The sequence below is a fragment of the Hemicordylus capensis genome, chromosome 17 (genome assembly GCF_027244095.1).
Source record: "Hemicordylus capensis ecotype Gifberg chromosome 17, rHemCap1.1.pri, whole genome shotgun sequence".
In the NCBI taxonomy this organism is placed as follows: Eukaryota; Metazoa; Chordata; class Lepidosauria; order Squamata; family Cordylidae; genus Hemicordylus; species Hemicordylus capensis.
The window spans coordinates 4902343-4930050 of NC_069673.1; the positions used below are offsets into that span (position 1 = coordinate 4902343).

General features: G+C 49.8%; 1 protein-coding gene across 2 annotated transcripts in view; it reads left to right on the forward strand.

Moving 5' to 3' along the window:
* Window positions 1-27708, forward strand: part of CACNA1B (calcium voltage-gated channel subunit alpha1 B) — a 288951-nt gene that overhangs the window by 188648 nt on the left and 72595 nt on the right. For both annotated transcript variants that reach the window (XM_053281907.1, XM_053281906.1), the window contains 7 exons: window positions 556-628; window positions 1866-1983; window positions 6591-6658; window positions 12442-12548; window positions 17301-17363; window positions 24258-25088; window positions 26561-26775. In XM_053281907.1, the coding sequence (XP_053137882.1) occupies window positions 556-628; window positions 1866-1983; window positions 6591-6658; window positions 12442-12548; window positions 17301-17363; window positions 24258-25088; window positions 26561-26775 (1475 nt within the window). The remainder of the gene's footprint in view (window positions 1-555; window positions 629-1865; window positions 1984-6590; window positions 6659-12441; window positions 12549-17300; window positions 17364-24257; window positions 25089-26560; window positions 26776-27708) is intronic.

Below are 27708 nucleotides of genomic sequence, written 5' to 3' on the forward strand. Positions count from 1 at the left end.
TCTTTATTATTTATTTATTTATTTATTTATTTATTTATTCGATTTTTATACCGCCCTTCCGAAATGGCTCAGGGCGGTTTACAATTAAAACACTGGAGTATCTGTTATGCCCCAAACTTGCAGTAAAGCCTCGCAGTAAACCCACAGTAAAGCCTGGTGCCTGAAAAGCCTCCAGGTGAAAACAGGAGGTCTCTGTGCCTTCTGTCTTCCTATCATAAGAAGCTGCCATATACTGAGTCAGACCCTTGGTCCATCTAGCTCAGTATTGTCTACACTGACTGGCAGCAGTTCTCCAGTGTCTTAGGCAGGAGTCTCTCCCATCCCTATGTGGAGATGCTGTCGGGGATTGAACCTGGGATATTCTGCATACAACCAGATGCTCTATTACTGAGCTATGGCCTCATCCCCTAAGAAGAATGTCTTACTGTGCTTACATATAGTCACCCATCCAAATGCAAACCAGGGCAGGTCCAACTTAGCAAAGAGGGCAGTTCATGCTTACTCCCAGAAGACCAGCTCTCCTCCTCTAACATGGATTTTTCTGCCTCTGTCTAGATTTCATTTCAACGATGAAACACCAACCACCAACTTCGATACTTTCCCCACTGCCATTCTAACTGTATTTCAGGTGAGGCTGTTTTTTGTTTGGTGCAAAACAGGTCCCTGTGAATGATGTACAGTTGCTGTGATGGGGTGTGTGTGTGTGTGTGGTATTTTACCATTGTGCATCAGTAAAGGCTTGCACAAAATAATCTTGTGCACAATCACATTAAGAATGTCGGGGTGGGTGCGCTATTTTATCAATGCAACGTGATTATTGGGGATGCAGAGGAGAAAGATTCCCTCCGTGGTGCTGCCTGGCGTGGTGGTGGGGCCGCGGGCATCGGCAACGGAGGCTGACCTGCTTTCTGCCTTTGCCTCCAGCTCCCTAAATTAATAAGGACAATAGCCCAAGACGGCCCCGAGGTCATGGGGAAGAAAATCATGGGGAAGAAAATCGCTGTTGGGTTTGGCGCTCCGGCTCCTGCAGAAGAGGATAATTGGGGAGCAGGATGCTAATCAGCAAGGAAGTGAGGGGAAAGTCACAGCCTTCAGCTAATCCAAGTGTCAGGCAGGGGGAGGAGGGAGGGAGGGAGCCTTCAGCACCAAGGGCTGGACCTGACATAGCTCTGCCCGTTGAGAGCTAGGAAAAGGATTTGCTCCAGGGGTCAGTGGCCGGAGCATCGGGGGCGGGGGGGGGCAAGAGAGGAAGGGGGAGGGGAGCTCATTTCTGGTTCACCCCAAGACAGGAAAATCCATGATCTCTCTGTCTGTCATTCTCTTCCTTGTATAACTATCTTCCTGTATTTCTCTCTACCATTTGCCTCTTGCTCCCCCCCCCTTTTCTCTCCCTCTCTCCTCTCCTAGTTTTTGCTTTCTCTTCCTTTCTCTCTCTCTCCCTTTTCTCTCTGGCCTTGTTTTCCGTTCTCTTCTTCCTTTCTTGCCATTGCCACACACACCCACCCACCCACCCACACACACACACACACACACACACCAAAGGGCCTTCACAGAACCTACAGATGAATGCAAAACAGAATCATAACGATCTAAAACAAACAACAAAACAGCTCCTCCCTAAAACAAAAAACGAAAACACAACCCGGAAGACCAATGCCATTATCTTGCCGGCCCCATCAAAGATGCTAGAGAAGAAAAGCATCTCTGTCTGCTTCTGAAGGACCCTGTGGAAGCCAGCCTGGGGAGTTTCCCCAGGAAAAGTCGGGCCCCTCGTAGCTTTGAGCCCAGATTCCAGGCACCCAGAAGAGGGTTTGGGCTTTTCTTTCCTCCCCGCTCACAATCTCCCTTGCTAATTAACATTCCAGATCCTGACGGGGGAAGATTGGAACGCAGTGATGTACCAGGGGATCGAATCCCAAGGGGGTGTCCACTCAGGGATGTTCTCCTCGGTCTACTTCATTGTCCTGACGCTCTTCGGTAACTGTATCCTTCCATTTGATTTGCTAATTGGTGGGGGCTTGAGATTATTGAGCAAAGCACCAAGGAAGCTAACACTCCTGTTACAGAGTGCAGAGTTTAGTTGTTGCAGCTATTTAAGTCACTCGCATGGAGATCACTGTAGAGAGTCTCAATGAAGTTGATTGATTGGTGAAGTACACTTGGGATAGGAAAGACCTATCCTATCTATCAGCGACATAACGAAGAGGGAGGGAGGGAGGGAGAGGTGTTTCCATCCACTCCCTAAGAGGAAAGGAAGAGGACTGACTCACTACAGGATGTACCTGAGAAGGAGTCCAGGCAGGGGTCATGGAGCAGAGACAAGCAGGGACAGGTCAGGAGACCCTCACTCGCTACTCTTCTCCCCATGCCCCTAGTGCTCGTTAGGATAGTCGGCGCAAAAGGTCGATGCACTGGGACTCCGTCTCCAACACGAATGGCATTTTGAGCCCTTCCTCTGAGAGAAAATGCACAGCCCCCTTCATCGGCAACCTGCTAACGGGCAGCGCAGCTAGTGGAAATGTCTGGAAAGCCCTTCGCTGGGATATGGATTGTGAAATGTGTCTGTTTCTGCGAAGCAGGGAGGGGAGTCAAGCAGGAGGGAACCTGGGAACCTCAGCACTGCTTTGGGGTGCTGTTTCTGCAGCATCCAACCTAGGTTTGCCTTCTCTCTCTTTCTCGCTCTCTCTCGAAGAATGCCCCCCACCAACATTTTCTGTTGTCCAAATTTTGACAAACTAATAATACCTTAGAAACAACGGCAACACTTGGCTGTCATTCTGCAGAGCAATGGGCTTGTTCACAAGTGCAGAATCCAAGGTTCTTTCTTTGTAGGGAGGGATGCATCGGAGGTCAGGCCCTCCGTCCATCTAGCTCATTAGTGTCTTCACTGACTGGCAGCAGCTCTCCAAGGTTTCAGGCAGGAGCCTCTCCTAGCCCTACCTGGCAATGCTGCCAGGGATTGAACCTGGGACCTTCTGCATGCCAAGCAGATGCTCTGCCACTGATCTACGGCCCCATCCCCTGAAGTCAAGGTGGGGGTTGAAGTAATAGGAACATAGGAAGCTGCCTTCTGCTGAGTCCGACTATTGTTCCATCTAGCTCAGGATTGTCTACACAGACTGGCAGCAGCAAGCCTCTTCCAAGATGGCACTGGCTATCCATGGTTTTTTGAGTCCTTGTCTTTTTAGAAAAATAAAAGTGGATTTGATTTAACATTTACAACCCACTTTTCTCTGAAGAGAAGGACCCTCCATGGCTAAAAGGAGCAACGATATCAGTAGGAACTAATCTATCCGTGATCATTGCGGAATTATCCATTTTTCTATTGGCGTGCCTCAGTCTTTAGAATCAGTTGCCAAGTCCATCTTGAGAACTTTCTCTTTGAACAGGCCTTCTATTGCCAAAATGTTGTGTGACTGCCAGCTCTCTGACCATCTTAAACAAACAAACAAAATGATCCTGATATAATATCTTGCTATTACTTCAGTGTTTCCTCCCCCACCATCCCATTGTAACCCAGTTTGAGAACAAATGCTGAAAAGTGTGCTATAAATATGTAAATAAATACATAAATAATGTATTTATTTAATAAACTTATTAATATATGTATATAGTATTTTAAAATATATTTAAATAAATGCATACATAGAATGAATAAAATATATCATACAGAAACATAGCCCATTGTTCCCTCGATCAGGGATTCCCAGATGTTGATGACTACAACCCCCATCATCCCCAGCCAAAGGCCAAATGCAGCAGGGGGGATGATGGGTGTTGTAGTCAATCACACCTGGAGAACCCCCGTCCCAGGCAACACTGGCCCAACCAAATGAAAGCCAAATTAATCACCGTGCCGTTTCAGCAAAGCAGGCTGGCCCTAAATCCACAGAGAGAGAGAGAGAGATTCAGCGACAGCACAGTTCGACAGGCAATTAATTTCAGTAAGCAAAATATGGTATTGGATGCAATCCACGGGGACATCTCTGCTCCCTGCTGAAAGCTAGGAGAGTTGCACAGGCGACCCAGCCGGGCTGTTGCGTGCCGTTCAATTCCCACTGAGCTCCTGCAGGAGAAGTTCCTGGTTCAGTGGCTTCCTAATCCGAGTAATGGCACCTTTCCCTGGTCTCACGTAAACTGCAGAGACGGTGAGAAGAGGGGAGGATATAATAACTGTCATTATTCTCTTAAGCATGCAGAGTCTATCATTCTTTCACCTGGGTTATTGGAGAGGAAACTGCCCAGGTCTGAGAGCTGGCCAGGCTGGCTCCATCCTGCTGTGCCCACTCAGAATAAATCAATCTCCACTCATGGGTGATTCCGCCTGAAAGCTGCCTTTATGCTCTTGAGAATGTTTTTATTCCCCCATCCCCATCTCCTTTGACAACAGAAGATGGCAAGTGTTTATATCCCGCTTTCCAACCAAGTTCCCAAAGCGGTTTACTGAGAGACATGAAAATAAAGAAAGAGGGCTCCCTGTCCCCAAAGGGCTCACTATCTGAAAAAGACACAGACCCCAGCAACAGCCACTGGAGAGATGAAGCTGTGCTGTCTCTCAGCCCTGTCTTGGAGATGCTGCCAGGGAGGGAACTTGAAACCTTCTTCTGCTCTTCCCAGAGCAGCTCCATCGCCTGAGGGGAATCTCTTACAGTGCTCACACTTCTAGTCTCCCATCCAAATGCAAACCAGGGTGGACCCTGCTTAGCTAAGGGGACAAGTCAGGCTTGCTCCCACCAGACCAGCTCTCCTCTCTTATCTCAGCGAGGCACTATCCTTTTCTAGGGGCACATTTTTTGGCTTTACTTTTCCGCGCTGATGTGTGCAGAGTTTGACATACGCCCCCTGTCCCCTTCTTCTAATGGAGCCCCTGGTGGCGCAGTGGTAAAACTGCTGCCCTATAACCAGAAGGTTACAAGTTCGATCCTGACCAGGGGCTCAAGGTTGACTCAGCCTTCCATCCTTCCGAGGTCGGTAAAATGAGTACCCAGAATGTTGGGGGCAATATGCTAAATCATTGTAAACCGCTTAGAGAGCTCCGGCTGTAGAGCGGTATATAAATGTAAGTGCTATTGCTATTGCTAATCCAAGATTGTGTCTTTCCATGATGAAGGGCCATCCGTTGTCCCAAATAAGTTGGATTTTTGTCGAGCTCTTGGGGAGAGGGGGAAATGTCACTTTCTTTGCACCCTTCTACAGCATGTCTCCCTCTTGCTCTCCCCCGGGGGAGCTTTCCTTTTGCTGGATGGTGACCTGGATTTCAGCTGTCTCTGCCTCCAATCTGAATACCATTGTTCAAGCTCCCTACACATGTGGAGGTTCTTTTCCCCAGGAGAGAAATGCTTTCCAGGCGCTTCTCATCCTTATTAACTCTCAGATGAAAAGTTAACAGAAACATCAGAAAATGAAATATATCGTTAGCTGTCCTTTAAAAAAAAAAACAACCAAAAATCTCCAACCCTGTTATAATCTTTTTCTTTCTTTCTACCAATTTCCCCCCATACGAATGGGCACGCCTTGAAATAATGAGATGGCGTTGAGGGAAGAGGGATCTCAGTGTGGCTCAGTCAGAGCCGGAGGCCAAAATCTCCGAAGAGAAGTGGTGGCAATTTCCTGACCTAACACATTTCAAGCTGGATGGAGCTACAGTCTGCAAAGCATTTAGAGAAAAGTAGGGAAGGCTGAATTAGGTGTGATATGGGGTCCCTTCCAACAGAGGGTTTCTCTCTCGCAGAGAAAATTACCTAGGCCAATGTCTGGGTAGAATGAAACATCTCTGTGTCCGTTCTGCCCATATAGGCCACCTCCAGCCCCAGAGCCAAGATGTCTCTGAATCCCAGTTGCAGGGGAGCAACATCAGCAGGAGAGAGGGCAGGCACACAGCTCTTGCCTGTGGGCTCCCCAGAGGCATCTGGTGGGCCCCTGTGGGAAACAGGATGCTGGACTTCTTGGGCCTGATCCAACAAGGCTCTTCTCATGTTGTGCTTGACTTTGGACTAGTTATGCCTGTGACGGATGCTCCTTACCTCTGCTTGCCTGGTGAACTGTTCGGCTGCACAGCTGTTCCACCCAGGTGCAATCGCAAGATGCATTGTCCCCAAAGGCAGGATATAAGTGCATGGGTGGACGGACGGACAGATAGCCGGGGGACAGACTTCCAGTGGGAGAGCATTCCAGAGCCTGGGGGCTGTGACCAAGAAGGCCCTGTCCCGTGTGCATGGTGAGCGAGCCCCTTTCAGCATCGGCACGTGGAGCAGAGCCTGCTCAGATGCTCTTGCTGGGAGCAGGCAACTCTTTGGGTATCCGAGCCCCAAATGCCGAAGGGCTTTGAAGCATGACGCCCAAGTGTTGTTGAGGGAGGGGACGGCAGGGAAGAGTGGGCAGCAGAATCCGTGGCAGAGTGCAGATATTCTTAGCGGCGTGCCTGCAACAGGAGGGCTCTCCCGGCTGCCCCCTGGCCACTCTGTGCCCATCGCCTTTGCTTGTGGGAGGTCGTGAGTGGCGGCTGCAGCGCTGGCAAGGAGGCGTCTGGAGACCCCCTTGGCCCTTTTAAGCCCTGATCTGTGCGTGAAGACCCTTAGCCTCTCAAACAGACACCCTCCTGAATGTCTTCTTGGCCATCGCTGTGGACAACCTCGCCAACGCACAAGAGCTGACCAAGGTAAGCCTGCAAGGGACAGAGCCCCGAGCAGAGGCTGGCGCTGGAGCGGTTGCTTGCCGCAGCATTCCTTCTGCAAATGGAAAATGGTGATTTTTTCAGATGGCTCTGTTTGTTTCAAAAATGGCTGTGTGGCCCAGTGGGTTGAACACTCTTCAGCTCCACTTCGGAGCAGAAGCAGCTGCCTTCTACTGAGTCAGACCCTTGGTCCATCTAGCTCAGTATTGTCAACCCAGACTGGCAGTGGCTTCTCCAAGGTTGCAGGCAGGCGTCTCTCCCGGCCCTTTCTTGAAGCTGTTGGGGGTGGTGGCGGGGACTTGGAACCTTCTGCCTGCAAGCAGGCAGGTGCTCTTCCCAGAGCGGCCCCATCCCCTACAGGGAATCTCTTAAGGCACTCACACTTCTGGTCTCCCATTCAAATGCAAACCAGGGTGGATCCTGCTTAGCAGAGGGGATATGCTTGCTCCCACAAGACCAGCTCTCCTCCCGCCTGCCCACAGAGTTTCCTTCTGTTCCCCATAGCGAAACAGCTACATTTTTTTGTGCCCGGGAATGATGGGAGTTGTAGTTCAGCAACATCTGGAGGACCACAGCTTGGGAACCCCTGGTCTACACTGACCGGCAGCAGCTCTCCACGGTTGCTGGAAGGAGTCTCTCCCAGCCCTACCTGGAGATGCTGCCAGGGACTGAACTGGAGACCTTCTGGAGGCACAGCAGATGCTCTTCCATTGAGCACACCTGCCCATCCCTCACCCATCATACAAGAACAAAAGGTCGCCCAGTGGGCGGTGGACGTGTGGAGGAAAGGACCTTTTCACATCACACGCACTGTGGAATCCTCTGCCCAGGGGATGGGGAAGGCCACTGGCTTAGAAGGCTCCAGAAGTTGCTGGGTGCATTCATGGAGACGGAAAGGTGTATCGGGACATGTGTCCCAGATGGTTCTGTAGAACCTCCAGGTTCAGAGGCAGCCCTCACCCTGAATGCTGGTTGCTGAGGAGGGCACACAGCAAGGAAGGGCCTTGCATTCATGCCTGGTTTGTGAGGGTACGTCAGGCGTTTGGCGGACATGTAGAAGAAGGTTCCGAGGGCAGACCTGGGCAGAGCAGGAGCCCCGGGCAGTTAGAAAGTGGCCCAGTCTCACAATTCCACCAAGGATACACCCACATCCTGAGGGCCTTCACATCCTGTTACTCTCAAGAGACTTGATTGGTGGAGACCGATGAGAAGGGCTTGCTCTGTGGTGGCCCCCAAGAGCTGGATCTCCCCACCTCAGGAGACCTGCTCAGCAACGCATCTCCTGGCCTTCCCAAGACTATGAAAGTCCTGGCTTCTTTCTGTGGTTCCTTTTAAAAGCCGTCTTATATCCTGAACTGCGACTGTCTTCATTCGTGCCTTCTGTTCCTTTGATCTGTTGTGGTGGCTGTTAGATTATTTTTCTGCAAGCCACCTTAAACAGTCTCTGCCTGGAAATGTGGGGTAAATAAACGTTTCTGCATCCATTTCAGGATCCTGCATCCATTTCAGGATCCCTTCCCTTAAGTAAACAAGGGATCCGTTTCTGCATCCATTTCCGCGTGCCTCCGAAGCCTCTGTGACTTCACAGAGGAAGGCCCCGGGGGAACCTCTGATTGGACAGGGTTAGGGTGCCTGCCAGGCTGAAAGCAAGACTTTGCCAGAGGGCTTGGAGCTCGGTAGGTGTCCCTCTCTCCCTACGCAGAGTAATCAAGAGCTGCCTTCAGGCAAAAGCCTGAGCTTTGGGGCAGCGGCTTCTTCCTTCTCCTCACTGGCCACCTTGATTGGATGCCACTGCTTTTCTCAGTGAAAGATTTCTCCTCTCGGAAGGCAAGCTCTCCTTGCATTCCTAAGGAACCCATAGCAACATAGGAAGCCGCCTTATACTGAGTCAGACCCTCGGTTCATCTCGCTCCCTGTTGTCCGCATTGGCTGGCAGTGGCTTCTCCAAGGTTTCAGGCACAAGCTTCTCCCAGCCCTACCTGGAGATGCTGCCAGGGATTGAACCTGGGACCTTCGGCATGCAAAGCAGATGCTCTTCCACTGAGCTATGACCCCACCCCCTAAGGGGAATATTTCACAGCACTCACATGTAGTCGCCCATCCAAATGCAAACCAAGGCAGACCCTGCTTAGCAAAGGGGGCAATTCATGTTCGCTACCACAGGAGCCACTCTCCTCCCCATATCTTCCTTTTGGAGATGCATTCTAGTCTTTAGGAGGTGCCCCCAAATTTTAGCAGGAGACCCTGGCCTGCAGCCAGGATAGACTCCCTTGAGCCCAGGGAGGCAGTCCATCCCGGTTCCTTTAGAATCCTTTAAATGTCTTCTCCTGAATATTTCAGAAGCCAACAGTGGGGCCCAGTTAGTAACCTGCCTTTGTTAGCATTTATGGCGGAGCGCAATTAAATATTGATGGGATCAAAAGCACTGATAAATCGCTTGGCTTCCTTTGAAACACTCTCAGTTTAATTTTGTCCACGGACCCAAAAATCACGAGGGCTTTTTCGGAAGAGGGAGGAGGAGCAGATCAAAGGGGCTCAATTACGTGGCATACCTAGAGAATGCAAGGCTTTATTGCTGAGTAAATATGATCTCTCAAACTCAGTTCAAGCATGCACACGCGCGCACACACACACATATCTGAAATGGCCTGAAGAGCTGAAATGGCCTGGAGAGCTGGATGACCTCATGAGGCTTCCTTTTGACAATTCCATTTTTGAAGCAAATCAAGACAAGAGCTGTGCACAGGGCCCAAATACAAAAATTAATCAGAGAGCATGGGCAGAGTAAGGCATGGTGCGCGTAGCTACAATTGAGGGAAGTGTTTTATAGCTGCCCCCCTCATACACACAAGGAAATCTTAAGTAGATTTAACTAAAGGTTTATTCAGCAACAACTCCGTTTTCTAGGGATGTGCGCGGAATTCGTGCGAATAGATTTGAATTCACCCAAAATTGAACCGAATTCGGGAGAATTAGACCAAATTGGATTTTACTTTGGGCAGATTTGAATTGATTCGAACAAATCTCCATTCTGTTCAGTGGTTTCTAATCCAAATTGAATTGGAATCGATTCGTGCAAATTTTGTGCACGTCCCTACCATTTTCTCATCTGCCTGTCCCTCCTTTTTTCTCTTGACTCCTCACACACTCTGTACGGGATCCCCCTTGGGACAAATGTACAAACAAACAAACAAACTGCAAAATATTATTGAATAGAATACAACAGAAAGCATTGCTAGGAAGCGGTTCAGATGTCATGCATAACCAAGATTAAATCTTGGCTCTGCACCTTGGGAGTGTGCACTCCTGTTCCCCTGCTCATGCACGAGTGTCTGTATTCTCCCAGATACGACCCAGCAGAGACTCCACCTAAAGAGGGATATAGGAACACAGGAAGCTGCCTTCTGTTGAGTCAGACTCTCGGTCCATCTAGCTCAGGATTGTCTACACTGACTGGCAGCAGTTCTCCGGGGTTTCAGGCCGGAGTCTCTCCCAGCCCTACCCGGAAATGCTGCTAGGGATTGAATCCGGGACCTTCTGCATACAAAGCAGATGCTCTGAGCTGCAGCCCCATCCCCTCAGGGGAATATCTTGCAGTGCCCACATTGTGGATCAAAGATTCGGTTGGGGGGGTGATCATGTGGGAACAGGGAACAGGGTAGGACAGCTTTTTTCCACCCTTGATAAAACGTGGGTGGGGGCTGAATGTGGGTTGGCCACACCCATCCCACCCAGCTGTTGCCTCCCACACGATCACTCTCTCCTCCTCCTCCTCCTCCCCTGATCCTTGCAAACACACGATCACCAGTTGGGAGCACACCCATCTCTCCTACCCTGGCTGCACACTCCTCTGGCCGTGTTTCAGGTGGTGTGGAGAAGCCAAACAGCTTCCAGGTCTCTCCCTTTGGTCAGAGCGATATATGCTATTCCAGGTTAAATTTGTTCCAGGTAACGTTCTTTGGCGGGCATGTTCCCTGGGGACAGACAGGAGGCGTACCGACAATCCCAAATATCTCAGCCAACACGCCATCTAGCAGCCTGTTGATAAATGTGCCGGCGGTTGGCGGCTGAGGGATATTGACTTTGTGTAATTGTTAAATGGGCTGCCGCTCATTGAGTTTAGCTTGGCTTCCTCCTTTATGAACCACAGCGAGGAGTCGCTCATTACGGAGCTGCTCACCCGTTGGTTAAAAAGAGCAGCACTTGGAAGCCTCCGTGACCCAGCAGCCGAACAGCCCATTACATTACGGCGCCATTGCTATCTCCCGCACAGTATGAGATGATGCCTTTCAGCGTCTTCCTATATCGCTGCTGCCAGATATAAGTGTTTCCCATAGTCTGGGGAACATACCAGCGGGGATTCGAACCGGCAACCTTCTGCTTGTTAGTCAAGATTTTCCCTGCTGCGCCACTTAAGGTGACATAGTGCATCTAGAGGAGTTTAAATGAATCACACACACACACACACACACACACACACACACACACACACACACTCTCTCTTATAGAAAGGCAGCCTGGCACGTTGGGAAGTAGAAGGTCTTGTGGTAGCAAGCATGAATTGTCTCCTTTGCTAAGCCGAGTCAACCCTGGTTTGCATTTGAATGTGAGACGGGTGTGAGAACTGTAAGATATGATCGGGCCCAAGGCCCATCTAGTCCAGCATCCTGTTTCACACAGTGGCCCTTCAGGGGATGGGGCCACTCTGAGAAGAGCCTCTGCATGCGTGCACGCCGAAGGTTCCAAGTTCCCTCCCTGGCAGCATCTCCAAGATCAGGCTGAGAGAGACTCCTGCCTGCTAGCTGGGACAAGCCGCTGCCAGTCTGGGTAGACAATACTGAGCTAGATAGATTGACTCAGTAGAAGGCATCTTCCTATGCTCTGTGAGTGCACATGTCCATATCACGTGTGCACAGGATGATGGCTGGAGTATCGTCCGATCCAACCCTTTGGCTTCGTATGGAGGCTTATGAACCACACTCAAACCACAGCTCCTCGATTTGGGCAACAGACAGAGCGATGGTTTAAGCAACCAGGATTCTTGCATCACAGCTCTGTGCTGAGCTGGGGAGGAATGGGAAGGAGGAAATGTAGTAGTAGTAGTAGTGTTGATTATATTTGCATTTAGTCATCAGGCCATAGCATAACAGATGGAATAAATCCGACAAACTGGTGGCCAGCAAATTAGCATGCAGACCCAAATTAATAAAAATACCATAAATCTGAAAAGTGGATACTGATTACATAATGCATACAAATAAAATACAGGCTCTATTAAAACTGCAACTACAATTCAGAATCCCCACCCCTCAAACAAGCCACATCATTTTCCTTCAGGTATTTCTCTCTAGCATTGGTAACTGGATTTAAAATGAGGAGTCGTTGTTATATATTTATCTCATATCCTGTATCTTCCCTTTGGTGCTGCTGATGGCATCTTGCTTTAGTATCTAGCTCAGTGATGGTATAGCCCCCTAAAATAATGTGAAACAAAAGGAGCATAAGGAAGGCTTCTATAGAACGGCGATATCTTGGAAACCGATACGAGGAAGTGTATCAACCGATACGAACCGATACGAGGAAGTGTATCAATACAAAGGAAGTGTATTGATATGGAGGAAGGTTTCCAGTATCCTCCTGGCTTTTCTTTTGTGGGCCTCCTCTGCCACCCAATTGTTTATCTTCTTAATAAAAGCAGTGAAGAAATTAGTAAGAAAAAAGTCAGTTGAATCATGTCACCCTGTGTGTGCCATTGTCTTCCGAAACAGGACGAAGAGGAGATGGAAGAGGCCACGAACCAGAAACTCGCCCTGCAGAAGGCCAAGGAGGTAGCAGATGTCAGTCCCCTCTCGGCAGCTAACATTTCCATAGCAGCGTAAGGGTTTATTTTATTATTGAGGGAACTTTATATCTTTTCTTGCTTCTGTCTCCCCAATCCTAACCCTGATTTGTTTTGGTTCAGTAAGAGACCTGCAGATGTACGTGCATAATATATTCCATTGTTCCTCATGGAAGTGGGTGGACCCTTAGCTGACATGCAAGATTGGGGCTCCTGAGAACAATGCCATTACCCTTCCTCAGGTGTTGCTCTCATGGGGCACTAGCATTTGCCTAGGTGAGCTAGGATTGGCCTGTGGGGATCACCTGACAGGTACTGCAGCCTTGGTAGTGCCCTCATCACCCTAAGTGGTGCTTAGTCAACTGAGTATCAGATTGTGGTCAAACCGGGAGCATGTACCTTCCTGGAAGACCTAAGGCAGTAGGGATGTGCACAAAATGGATTTTGCATTTTGTTTTGAGCTTGAAACAGAATGCAGATGGCCGAAACGTTTCGGCGAAACAGTGGTCATCCTGGTTGTTTCGGCGAAACAAACCTTGAAACGTTTCGAGTGTTCCGGCCATAGGGACCAGTGAGGAGACTCAGAATGCCCCATTGTTCCCCATGGGTAGATCCTAGGGACACCAAAGTGGGTTGGGTGGTTGAGCATGATGTGTGCTACCCACTACCCAACCCACAAAAGAAATGGGCAGGCAGGCAATTTTAAACTAATTTTAACCTTTCGCTCAAACCCCCATAGGAAAGCCACTGCCAGAAAATCAACCTGCAAAGGAAAAACAGGCCTCCAAAATGGCTCTGCAAATGTTGAAACATTTTGATTCAAAATGGGGTTGTTTTGTTCTGAGCTCGAAACAGGCCCTTGGTTTAATGGGTGTTTTGTTTCGAGGTCGAAACACCCCAAACAGCCCGTTTCAAGTCGGAAAGTTTCAACCGAAACATTTTGCACATCCCTATAAGGCAGGGGTCCCCAACAGGGGGTACCAGTACCCCAGGGGGACTTGAAGGGCTCCCAGGGGGTACTCAGAGCCACCTTGCCTCTTGCCTCCCGGGCCTGCTCATAAGCAGTCTTGTTGAAATTAATGGGGCAAGTTTACTTCAGTGGGAGAACTCATGAATAACTTAGTCTGGATGTAAACTTGCGACTGAAGTAGCTTGTCTCATAACTGTAACATCTAAGTGTGTGTGTGCACACGCCGACCCAATCTCTCTGCGGAACCTGGGCTGGAGGCTTGCAACAGAGGGGATACACTCGTTTAAAAAGAGTGGGAATCCCTGCTCGAAGGAATTAGGTAGGTTCCTATCAAAGAAGGTGTTCTTGGATTTAGACAGGCTCCAAACTGCTTGTGACCCCCATGAAGCTTGTTCCCCATGTTCTTCTCTGCAAACAAGGAGAGAATTAATGGTGAATTGTCACCTGGCTGGGTTTCTGTCCCTTTCCCCAGTAAGATAATGGCACTGTTCTTCTGGAAGATGATGGTGATGCTTTAATAGGAACTCTTGCTTTTCCTTCCCCCCCCCACCTTTTTTTTTTTGGTATTGTTTTGTGATTTTGTCACCTTGTTTCAATTTTAGTGTTTTCTTTGCTGTTATTGTTTTATGATGTGAATTTGGGAAGATGGTTTCTCTCACACGCTCTGTCCTGTGCATCATACAGACCATTCATTTGTGGAAAAGTCACGACACTGGTGCATTTTGTTTGGGGGGGGGGGAGGAAGCCAGGACCTTTTGGCGAAGGGCAGGTTGACCCGGGAAAGTCTGGATTACCAGGCTGAGGAAGCTGAGCGGCTGAAGCTCTATCACAGAAAAAGCCAGTGCCCATAGGAACATGGGAAGCTGCCATATACTGAGTCAGACCCCCGGTCCATCTAGCTCAGTATTGTCTTCACAGACAATGAGCGGCCCCCTCAGGCAAAGGTCGGCCTCTTTCAGTGGCCCCTTAACCAGGCCAAGAGGCACCCATTCAAAATGGCAGCTCTTCCCTATTTAGCAGGGGCTGTTGTTGGGGTCTCTTCTTGGACTGGGAGCCCCTTTGGGTCAGGGGACCATCATTGCTGTTGCCATGGAAACGGCTTTGGGGCCTTGAGGGGTTGGAGAGCCAAGAGGACAAGTGTGCCATTAATAATAAATAAGCAGCCCCCACTCAGGCAAAGGTCGGCCTCGTTAAGCGGCCCCTTCACTGGGCCAAGGGGCACCCATTCAAAATGGCAGCTCTTTCCGGGTTAGCAAAGGGGGGAGCAACTATCCCTATGAATCCCAGCCCAGCCTCCCTCCCAGGGGCTGCTGGTGGTGTCTCTTCTTGGACTGGGAGCCATCTTCTCATTCCTCTTTTGCTAGGGAGATGTCTTTGGGGCCTTTTGTGGCTGGAAAGCTGGGTGGGAGATGTTCCATCGATGTGCGGGCCCCTCAGGCAAAGGTCACCCTCATTAAGGGGCCTCTGCTTACTTGGCCAAGGGGCTAAAATTCAGAATGGCGGCTCTCTTCAGGTTTGCCGCAGAACAGCATAGTGGTTGCAGGGGTCTCCTTCCTGTTCCTCTTTAGGCTGCGGCCCTTTTGGGTCAGGGAACCATCTTCAAGCTCTCCTTCAAGCGCGTGGGGCCAAGAGGTACCTTCTTAAAATGTCAGCTCAGCACAGCCTCCCTCTCAGGGGCTGGTGGTGGTGTCTCTGTCTTTCTTTCCAGGATTGTGAGCCCTTTGGGGGACAGGGAGCCATCTTTTTCTTGTTGATTCTTCCCATGTAAGCCACTTTTAAGGACTTTTGCCCTCCCTCTGACAAGTTGCAGGATTGTCTGTCTTGAGGGTTTTTCAAGGAAAGGTCGAGCAGGTAATGGACCAAGAGGCTTTTCTAAATAGATTCCCTCCTGCCTTGGGAAAAGGAACATAGGAGCAGCTGCCGAGTCCAACCCTGGGTCCATCTAGCTCAGTATTGTCTACCCAGACTGGCAGCAGCTTCTCCAAGATGGCAGACAGGAATCTCTCCTAGTCTTATCTTGGAGAAGCCAGGGAGGGAACTTGGACCCTTCTGCATGCAAGCAGGCAGATGCTCTTCCCAGAGTGGCCCCACCCCGTAAGGGGAATATTTTACAGGGGTCTCGCATGTAGTCTCCCATTCGTGCAAACCCAGGTGGACCCTGCTTAGCAAAGGGGACAATTCATGCTCGCTGGCCCCAAGACCAGATCTCCTCCTTGTCATCAGTTGTCAAAAATAGGCCTGCTGCAGCAACAGTGCCTGAAACAGCAGGCTGCAGATTGCAGAGGGCCTTGGTTAGCATGCATATGCCTCTGCACCAACATAGGAACATAGGAAGCTGCCATATACTGAGTCAGACCATTGGTCTATCTAACTCAGTATTGTCAACACAGACTGGCAGCGGCTTCTCCAAGCTTGCAGGCAGGAGTCTCTCTCAGCCCTACCTTGGAGATTCCAAGGAGAGAATTTGGAACCTGATGCTCTTCCTAGAGGGGCCTCATCCCATATCTTACAGTGCTCACACTTCTAGTCTCCCATTCAAATGCAACCAGGGTGGACCCTGCTTAGCAGATGGACTATTCATGCTTGCTACCACAAGACCAGCTCTCCTTCTTAAGGGATTTGGGCAAGCAAAGGTCTGTGTTCAGATTAGGCCAGGACTACACAATCTTGCTGCTCCTGCTGATATTGGATTCCCATGCTGGGAGTTGTCGTCAAACAACAGCTGAAGGGCTGAAGTTATGCCGCCACGGATCAGTCCCTTCCATATAGTGCTGTCACAGTGGCAACCAGGAACCATCCGATTTGGACCCAAAGAACATGGAATGACTATTAGTTCCATACTTCAAGCTAAGCTTGCTTTGATGATGATGATGTGATGGTATTTGTTTTTTCAACAGCATGCTCTGTTGAAGCCTAGCATTTCCCTGGATGCTCCGATGAATGTTATGTTTCGTTTCGTTTCATTTCTGAAATGCACCTATGCTCTACAGTGTGGCCAAGTTCTGTGCGTTAGCATAGACTGTATTTACCAGAGTCCAAGACTGGTCCCCCCAACACACCAGTTTTTTGATGTAACAAATCAGGGGTCCACCTTAAATTCAGAGTCCTTTTCCTTTTGGATAAATATAGGAGTAACCTGCGTTTAGCAGGGTCGTCTTCTATTCGGCTAAATATTTGTCACAGATTAATTAAGGCTCCATCCATTCAGATGACTATAATTCTGCCTTGAGGTGGTGATACATTTCACCCTGATACATTTCACCCTGATACACCCCTGATACATTTCACCCTGATACATAAAGGAATACATCTGGATTGTACTCTCTCTCTCTATATATATATGAATATGAGAGAGAGAGAGAGAGAGAGAGAGAGAGAGTGAGAGTATAATTTTATTACATCTTACAGAAAGAGAATGTATTGCAATGTATAGGTTTTATCAAGCACAGGTCCCAGACCGCAGTCAAGATTGATTTGCATTTCACAGTCTCTTGGTTGACATTCAGGTCCACCTTGGTACAGTTTTCATATTTTTCCTTCCCTTTTTTTTTTTGGCTTGGGTTTGAACTTTTTGTTTCCCCAGTTTCCACTAGCAGATGGTGTCTCTCTGTGGCTGCCTCCTCTCCTGAAGCTTGCCTGGACTCCCTTGAGATGCACGTTCCAGCCTGCACCCGACGGGATGAGGAGCCTGTCCGAGTCCCCTCTTGACGTCTCTCCCCCGTGCCTATGACCTTGGGGTGTTTTGGTGGTGGTTGTTTTTTGTTTGGTCGGTTTGTGTTTTCCTCACTTTCCGTTTCTTCTGTTTCTTGCATGTGCAGTTTTGTAAAGCAAACTCGAGCTACTGTCTCTCGCAGCTCTTCAGTCACCAGCGTAAATTCACCGTGAGTTGCCCTCTGTATACAATATTCCGTAAATGGATTGATGGTTGGTACGAGTACATCTCCCTGCTTCCCTCACCTCCTCCTCCGCCTCTGCTCAGCCCCATTCCCTTCATTGTGAAAATCTTACTGGAGTAGAACGTGGTGGGCATTGCTTTGTGATGCTTCCGAGTTGCTTCGGAGCAACTCGGTTGTGTGAGTTTGGTCTTCCCATCTCCTCTTCTGCCACGCGCTTGCATGACCACTCGGCGCTCCCCTTCCGTCTTCCCTTTCAATCCTTGTGCTCTTGTTTTGTGACCCGTCTAGATTTCGAGCCGTTTGGTTGGTTGTTTCCTTTCCCCCCCTTCTGGCCTCCGTCCCCCCACCCAGAGAGGATGTCAGAGGTGAGCAAAGTCATTGGAACATAGGAAGCTGCCTTATACCATGTCAGGCCATTGGTCCCTCTAGATCGGTACGGTCTGCACTGACTGGCAGCAATTCTCTAGGCTCAGTGTTGTCTACACTGACTGGCAGCAGCTTCTCCAAGGTTTCAGGCAGGAGTCCATTCCAGCCTGTCCTGGAGGTGCTGCCAGGGATTGAACCAGGAATCTTCGGCATGCCAAGCAGGAACTCTTCCACTGATAATTATAAATAATTATGGCTTAAGGGAGGCCGGCTGTGGGAGGGGGAACCACTGTGGACTCCCCTGCCACCTCAAACAACTCCCGCCAGAGGGGGTAAGTGAAAAAAACACTTTTTAAAAACCCACTACTATTCACGAACCCACCCACCCACCCCGGAGCGGACCGAACCAGGGAGGTATTCGAGGGGGTGCCGGACTGAAATGGCCCGGTCTGGGTCCAGTTCGGACTCGAACCAAACCAGACCGGCCAGGTCCGTGCACACCCCTACAAGTGGCCCCTGGTTGAAAAACCATGAAGACCACTGGCCGGGGGAGATGCTGCAGCCTGCCGCTGTGGGGCCACAGCCCACGGGACAGCTCCGCAGACGGAGATGGCTCCAGCAGCCCCTGACAGACAGCCCAAACAGACAAGATGAGGCTTCGAGCAGTAGCCCTGTGGAGGCAAGCAGATCAGGAGACTGATTTGTGCTGCACAGCCCACCAGGGATTCTTCTGCACAGGTTCATAAGAACAGAAGAACAGTCCTGATGGATCAGACCCAAGGAGGCCCATCTAGTCCAGCGTCCTGTTCCACACAATGGCCCACCATGTGCCGCTGGAAGCCTACAGGCAGGGCATGCCCTCTCTCCTGCTGCTGCTCCTCTGCAACTGGTATTCAGAGGCATCTTAACTCTGAGACTGGAGGCCCCCTATAGCCACCAGTCTAGTAGCCACTGATAGCCCTGTCCTCCTTGAATTTATCTGAACCCCTTTTAAAGCCATTCAGGCTGCTGGCAGTCACCACATCCTGTGGCAGAGAATTCCTCAAGTTGATTATGCCTTGTGTGGGAAAGTACTTCCTTTTGCTGGTCCTACATTTCCTGGCAATCAGTTTCATCGGATGGCCCCTGGTTCTAGTCCTATGAACGGGGGAGAAAAACCTCTCCCTCTCTCTCCCTCCACTCTCTCCACACCATGCATAATTTTAAAGACCTTTATCATGACCCCCGGCTGCCATCTTTTTTCTAAACTGAAAAGCCCCAGATGCTGCAGCCGTGCCTCATAAGGAAGGTGCTCCAGGCCCCTGACTGTCTTGGGTGCCCTCTTCAGCACCTTCTCCAGTTCTCTGATGCCCTTTCTGAGGTGTGGTGACCGGAAACTGTACACAGTACTCTAAATGTGTCCACATGGTTCCCCTGCATCTGACCAGATGCCAATGGAATTATGTACATGGTACTTCTGCATACGTTACTACCCTACTGGAAGAGTTCTGGTGGTCGAGAGGCAGGGGGTTGATGGCTTTGAAGGCATCAATTTTACCCTCAAAGTCCGATTTGCTTTGCCGATTGCCGTTGTGCCTCTGCTTCGTCCCCTGTCTTGGGCCAGAAGGGTTGTGGGATCTTTTGAAGCCTCTTCTAGCCGCTGGACCACAACAAGCCAGGGTGTCCTTGCCATTCCTCTGTGGTCCTTGCTGAGGCTTCTGGGGAGGCCACACAGCAAGAGGAACGGATGGGGTGCCTTTCGAAGTGAAATAAATGTCATCGGGGCATTTGGGAAAGGGACGTTTGTGCACCGCAGTGGTTTAATATGTCCAGATTTGGGAGATGATTCTATGCTGGGAGGACACAGAAAGCTTCCTTGGCGCTGAGATGTGCCGTTGGTCCACCTAGCCCAGTGCTGACTACATGGACTGGCAGCAGCACCCCAGAGATTCAGACAGAGGTCTTCCCCACTCCTCCTTGGAGATGGGCCGAACCTAGGACCTCCTGCATGGGCTCTGATACCGAACTACAACCCTTCCCAAGGATGTGAACATAAGAAGCTGCCTTCTACTGAGTCAGACTGTTGGTGTATCTAGCTCAGGATTGTCTGCACTGGCTGGCAGCGGCTCTCAGTTCCAGACAGGGGTCTTCCCCAGCCCTACCTGTAGGAGGTGCCAGGCGTTTCCCATGGGGCCTACATATGCTCTCCCTCGGAGCTGCCTTTCTGAAGGATGGAAGCTGCATTGCATTCAAAGGCAGGAGGGCAGTGTTTCCGATCTCCCTGTAAACTTGCTGTTCCTCATCCCATGCCTGAATTAAGCACAATACACGCTGATGCTGCTGAAGAGGCTCTTGGAGAGTACTACTTCGATAATTTGTATTTAAACTGTGCTTTCCCTACCCAGTTCAAATGCTTCCTACAACATGGTCCAGCTATAATATCATTAACTGGGCAGGACAAGTTTCCTACGCAGTTGGGGAAACGGTGCACTCCCGATTTCTGATCGTCTGCGAGGGGAAAGCAAGGTTGGGGATGCCAACAGTGGGTCATCCGTTCAAAGGCAGCTAGGCACAAGGGCTCTGCCGTGCCCAGCACCTGCACCCAGTTCTTTAAAGAAGAAGAAGGAAAGGCCCTCTTATGCAGCTGCCATTTAACAATCACTGTTGGCGCCTCTGACCTTGTTTTTCCCTTATAAAAATCAGTGGTTATTTGGGTTGGTTATGACCTATAAAGCCCTTAATGACTTGGGTTCAGGGTATTTAAGAGAGTGCCTCCTTTGTCATGAACCCAGCCACCTATTAAGATAATCTGGGGAGGTCTGGTTATGGTTGCCACCAACTCCTTGGGTGGCGACTCAGGGCCGGGCCTTCTTGGTGGCTGCTCTGGAATGCACCGCCTGTCAAAACAAGAGCTTTTCCATCTCTGATTGCTTTTGAAAAGACCCTCAAGAAGCACCTGTTTTCTCAGGCTTTTAGTCAAAATTAATTTTAAATTGTTTTGATTGTTTTTATTCTGTTTTTTACATTTGTTGTATTTTAAAGTATGTACACCACCTAGGGATACATGTATCAGGTGGTGTATCATGTAGGGGGTGTAGGGGAATGTGGCCCCCACATATATCATGTGGGAAGTGTAGAGTTGTGCAAATAAATTCAAATTCAAATCGATTCGACTCGAATCTGGGTGATTCGAGTGATTCATCATGTGTTGTACGTAATTACGAAGATAGATAAAATAAAATATCAGAAGTCTGCACAGTTCCCAAAACTGGGCAGTTCATACAATCATGACCTTGTCCTGCCCAGTTAATGGTTGTGTGAACTGTCTTTATATATACCACCAGCAGAGTTAACACAGAGATAACGTAGTCAGAATCCTGAGCTCTCCCAGCAAGAAACTCAAAAGCGCAGTGCTAGCAGTAGTGGGAAAGAGCCAATGTAGCAATGACCTCAGCAGCCCCCACAGCGTTACCCACAACGACTGAGGTGTATCTATGGACCATGTAGAACTCAAGGAGTCTGTAGCCTTTGCTATTCCTGCCAAGCAGCCTTGAAAAACAATACCATGGGCTTATTAGTATCTGAATTATGATGCTCCTGGAAGTTCCAGTTTGCACTCTTAGGTGCACCTGCTTTGTGTTTATCGTTCTCCATCGTCCAAACTCAAGGGAGGCCACTTTGCACCTCTGAGCCAATTGCTTTTTAAACTGCTAATGTGTGTTCTTAATGCATGCAAAAGCCAGCTAAAACAGCAAGTCGGATGCTGTTGGCGGAGTCCAAGTTCTTGGCGCAGCACATATCCAGAGGGGTAATCTGTTAAGTCCATGGCAGCAAGCACAACCAGGAATCTTGCAGCTCTTTAAAGACCAAGCAATGTGTGCAATTAAAAGACTGAACAAATGGTGTAAGTTCAGCAACTTTGCATGGAAATGAGGAATGAAAGCCCTGCCTTATAATATCTAGGCTTGTTCTTGCAATCATTACCTGGGAGCTGTGAGTGCTCCCAATTTTTGGTTGTGTGTTAGTTAAAAGTTAGATCAGAGGAAGGGAAAGTGATCATGTGCGAGGCATAGGGATATGCAAATCAATTTGAATTCAAATCAATCTGACTCAAATCTGGGTGAATCAAGTGATTCGAATTCAAATCGAATCACCCCTTAAAGGGCAATTTGATTCGAATTCAAAACAAATTTTTGAAATTTGATTCAAATTCTGTTCAGGAGCTGTTTTTAAAAGGTGCCAAGACAGGGTTGAATTGATTCAAATTCAATTCAAATTCGAATAGAATTTTTGGACCGAATTTGAATCTGATTCAAATTGGAAACAAATTTTTGGAATTTGATTCAAATTTGAAAAGAATAGAAAAATGTGTTACATGCACATCTCTAGGAGGCAGGCACAGGATCTAGCACTTCCTTCTTTGCCATCCAACCAAGCTTTGCACTCATGACCAAAAATTGGGAGTGGAACTGGGTGAAACTGGGAAGGATGCTCATCCCATTCAGTTAATGCCTATGAGAACAACCCTACTGAGTCAGTCTAACACCCAAACAGGTCAGGCTTCCCTCCAGTTAAGGAATGTCCATCAATCAGTTGTATGGGTTTTAGTCACTTCAAATGGCACAAATCTGCATGTGGGCAAAAGCCACAGCTCTGAAGGCAGACTTTTTCTTTTAGAGAATTCAGATGTGTGCTGTGGCATTCTCTTTATTAGGAGAGGCCTTCTCTCCTTCTCCTGCGGAAATCCCTCTTTCCAGACCGTGCTTGCCACCTACAGTTTTCATAAGCACTTGTATTAGATATACTGCCCAATTAATCACGAGCGCGTTTTTAAGCCAACTAAAGGGTTCCGAATCAGTGAATCTGAAGGAAATGATGATGCAGGGAATATTTTTAGGTAGTTGACTGAGCTGGGTAATCACACGATGCCTCCCAGAGGATAGCTTCACGTGCTCCTCCGAATCAGTGTACGTCAATATGTGTGTATTTGTGCAATCTGCTTGACCATGGTCACCGGGGATGTTGCAAGAGAGAGTGTCTCCTACTCTACATACCAGAAAGCACTTTGAAGTCATAGAGTGCTTTCTGATTTGAATGCATACCAGCCAGAGTTAGTAAATTGGGCAGGTGGGGGACTTGTAAGATGTTATGTGCATGTACCCTGGGGCTGATTCCTGTTTTGTACTTTCTTCTGTGGTGCCCAGAATTAATGTCACCAACTCAGGTTTGACTTCTGAAGTGGCTAATGAGAAATGTTTGGCTCCAGTGAGTGGAGAATGTCTTTTTGCCCATAATCCTCCTTCCAGCGTCTCATGTGACATGAGTTCCTGGCTTTCGCAGGACCTGGAGATGCAGGAGCTAATTAGTTGCTACTAGAATTAGTTGCTACTCTGTGTTGATTGACCCTCCTAGTCCCCAGTGTCTTCTGTACATCATTCTGGATTCTGAATGTGCACAGGAAGATTGACCATAAGGCACATAATCTGTTAAAATAAGAACATAGGAAGAAGCTTTACATTGACTCAGACCAGTGGTCCCTCTCATTTCCCCCCATCTCTGGGCGGAATGAGTTTTGTTCTGTGTGCATACGTGCATTCAGAGTGAGGCCTTCCTGATTCAACCTGAGCAGGATCTAAAATTAACTGAGTGGACATCAAAAAACTTGTGAGCGCACAGACATGTGCATGCCTCGGAGGGAACACTGAATCAGACCCTTGGTCCCTCTAGCTCAGGATTGTCTACACTGACTGGCAGCGGCTCTCCAAGGTTCCAGGCAGGAGTCTTTCCCAGCCCTACCTGGAGATGCTGCCAGGGATGGAACCTGTGAAAAAAGCATTTTATGGGGTGTCATGGTCACTATTAATACTTACATAGGAAGCTGCCTTATACCGAGTTAGACCATTGGTCCACCTTTAAGAAGAGGAAGCATTTTAGCCAATCAAGAGTGTTTTAGCTATGAGATCCCACACATTACATGTCTATTATTATTTTTTATCACACTTACATTCGGCTCTGTCTTTGAAGAGCCCAGATGTCGGACCCACCACTGGAAAACGTGTGACGCTGCCGTTGCACTCGGCTGAATCTGGTCAACTGTGGGCAACAGGAGTCTTGGCACATCCGCTCTTGCTTCTGAAATTCTAATCTGAATTTTCTCCTGGGTTTTAATGCTCCTGCATTAGCTGACCTTGTTTCTGAAGCGAAACCTATGCACTTTGGAGTTGCCCTTTGGTTTTGGTTTTTTTAAAATTTGGTTTCCCAATTGTGTTCACATTTCTAAAAGCATTACCCCCATACGCACTGGGGAAAGGAGGTTTTCCCACTGGCTTCACCTGCTGTTGTGTATTCTACTAGCCGTCATCCTAGTGTTTATTTTGGCTTGACTTCACAGTTCTGAATCTCAGCAGAAACTGTTCTGTCGCGTCAATCGTTAGGCTAAACGAAATGGTGACCGTCTCTCCCCCTCTCTCGGCTGCCTCCCTCCCTTCCCCATCCCCTCTTCCCCTTTCCTCCCTTCCTCTCCCTCTTCTGCAGCAAACAGCAGAATGCCTCCAAGTCCAAGTCTGTGTGGGAGCAGCGCACCAGCCAGATCCGAATGCACAACTTCCGGACCAGCTGCGAAGCGCTGTACAACGAGCTGGACCCGGAGGACAGAGTGCGCTACGCGACCAACCTTCACATCCGCCCGGACATGAAGACTCACTTGGACCGCCCCCTGGTGGTGGAGACGAGGACCGAAGGCCGCAACAACAACGGCAGTAAGCTGAGTCCCGGGGACGTGCAGGAGGAAGGGGCGGAGCCCGCGAAGGCCCCTCCGGCCGAGAGCACCGAGGGGCCACGGAAGCACCACCGGCACCGAGAGAAGGACAAGGCCGGTGAGCAGGAGAAGAGCACCGCGCCCAAGGAAGAGAATGGCGAATCTGGAACGAACCACAAAGAGGAACGCCACCGGGCGCACCGGAGCCGCAGCAAAGAGGGCGAGGGCGGTGGCAAGGAAGGGAAGAGTGAGCGCAACAAGGGCCCGGAAGGCGGCCGAAGGCACCACCGCCGCGGGTCGGTGGAGGAGGGAGCCGAGCGGGAGCACAGGCGCCACCGCGGCCACCGGCACTCGGCCGAGCGGCAAGCCAAAGAAGGCAACGGGGCCGTCAACGGCACCAAGACGGAGCGCCGCTCAAGGCACCGGGGAGGATCCCGGCCCGGGAACCGGGAAGGCGACCCGGGCTCCAAAGGAGAGGGCGGGGACGAGCCCCACAGGCGGCACAAGATGCGGCACAAGGCCCTCTCGACCTACGAGTCGGTGGACAAGGAGAATGGGGAGAAGGAGGGGGAGCCGGGAGAGAAGGAGCTGAGGAACCACCAGCCGAGGTAAGGGGGCCCGATGCAGGGCCGGATTCCGACATGCCGAGACCCCAAGCTATGCCCAGTTTAAAGGCCCCATCGTGCTGGAGGGGGAAATTGCTATCCTAACAAAAAGGGCAATGGAGATAAGAATAATAGAGTACTTGTTTTTGCAGCTGTGCTTGGCAAAGAGGCAACGAAAAACAAATCTAACAAAAGCAGTTATCTTGCAATATGCCTATTTCTATCAGAAATGCCTTGACATCAAAACACATCACGATTTCTCGCTTAGCATTTATGAGAACTCTTAATGCACAGAAGCGTGAGAGCAGCTGCGCAGTTTGGCATTAGCCTTGGGCCCCCAGATGTTGATGGACTACAATTCCCAGCATCCACAGCCACAATGGCTGGGAATTCTGGGAGTTGTTGCCCATCAACATCTGGGGGCCCAAGGTTAAGAAACCCTGCTGTAGAGAGCGTGGGGGGAGGAGTCAGGAGGAGGAGGAAGTGGAGTTGTTGCTGAACAAACTCAGAGTGAAATCAGGTTAAGGTTTCCTTGTGTGTATGAGGGAAGCAGCAATGGTGGGCCATGCTCCGAATGATCTTTAGGGGTCCATTTTTTTTGGCCTGGGCTTGCTTTCAACCGTTCAAGACGGGGGGACAAGATTGGAATATAGATTCTGGCTGCTGGAGCCCCCCTGCAATCTTTTAAAGATTTTGGATTTTGGAAAGGTTCCTGAGTATAATAATACACCCGAGAGCTATTTACACTCCACAGCCAATTAATCAGCAGGTCTCTGGAGAAAGCCTTTGCCGCCCTGTTGCCAGAAAACCACTGGGTGACTGCCCTTGGACGGCTGGAGCTAGTTTTGAGCTCCGGGCGGCTTCGCATTTTGCAACAGTGAACGGCTTCTTCTGCCAAAGCTGTTCCTGCTGAGTTGCTTGCCAGGGCTCTTGGATGGATCCTACGAGGACAACACTGAATCGCGGGCCTGATTCGGAATGTCAGGAATCCAGTCTCCACGGAGGGGACCAGAGCAGGCATAATGGTAGAAGATGCATTCCCCGCTGTGTGCAAGAAAAAGCAGAATGCCTCTTTTCCTAGGAACAGAGGAAGCTGCCTTCTACCGGGTCAGACCCTTGATCCATCTAGCTGTATATTGCAGCGACTGGCAGTGGCTTCTCCAAGCTTGCAGGCAGGAGTCTCTCTCAGCCCTATCTGGAGATGCTGCCAGGGAGGGAATGTGGAACCTCCTGCATGTGGTTGCCGTTCCCAGAGCAGCCCCATCCCCCGAGGGGAATATCTTACAGGGCTCACACATGGGGTCTCCCATTTAAATGCAAACCAAGGCAGACCCTGCTTAGCAAAGGGAACAACTCATGATTGCTCCCACAAGCCCAGCTCTCCTCCCATATCCTGAGTCAGACCCTCGGTCCATCTAGTTCAGGGTGGTTCACGCTGACTGGCAGACATTATAACGGCCGCTCTTGCATCTCAGGGAAGGCCAGTGTGACGCAGAGCCCTGTGGGGACATGAGTGTTGCTCCCCTGCACACCCTGCCCAGCACCTGCCTGCAGAGAGTCCTAGAGCAGCCGGAAGACGCCGACAACCAGAAGAACGTCACCCTCATGGGCCAGCCGCCCCTGGACGCCCCTGCTGTCAACATTCCAGTCACCATCACTGCCCCCCCAGTGGAGTCTGCTGTCATACCAAGTGAGTGCAGCCCACCCCGTGGGTCTTTCTGAGCAGAGCGGTTGGAGAAGGGGACAGTTTTGGTTCTTTCTAGTTCTGCGTCCTCCATCTCCAAGAAAAACTGTCAAAGGAAGCTGCTGTTTACTGAGTCAGACCTTTGGTCCATCTAGCTCAGGGTTGTCTACCCAGACTGACAGCAGCTTCTCCAAGGTGGCAGGCAGGAGTCTCTCTCAGCCTCGTCTTGGAGATGCTGCCAGGGAGGGGACTTGGAACCTCCTGCTCTTCCCAGAGCGGATCCATCCACTCAGGGGAATATCTCACAGTGCTCACAAGTCTCCCATTCAAATGCAAACCAGGGCAGACCCTGCTTAGCAAAGGGGACAATTCATCCTTGCTACCACAAGACCAGATCTCCTCCCTCTTTAACTCATGAATTGTGTTACTGGGGTGAGGTAGGGTGAGCCTTAAGTCAGCCCAGATTAATCTTGGGCCTTGGCGCCGACACTCCAAGGCGACGTAGTAAGTAGATTTGCTGCTTCAGGATTCAGGGTCTTAAGAACATAACAGCAGCCCTGCTGGATCAGGCCCAAGAAGGCCCATCTAGTCCAGCATCATGTTTCCCACAGTGGCCCACCAGATGCCGCTGGGGAGCCCACGGGCAAGAGCTGAGAGCATGCCTTCTCTCCTGCTGTTGCTCCCCTGCAACAGGTATTGAGTTGCAGCGGGGTGGGACAGTTTTTCCTCCTACCTTGTTCCAAAGATGGGGGTGGGATTTGGGTAGGGCACCCTTGTCCTACCCAGCCGAGGCTTATCCAACGATCAGATTCCTCACTTCCGACCTTGTGTTTCACTCACACACGATCAGGAAATGGGAGCTTCCAAACTTGCGTGAACGTCTCTCCTAGGAACGTAGGAAGCTGCTGTATACTGAGTCAGACCCTTGGTCCATCTAGC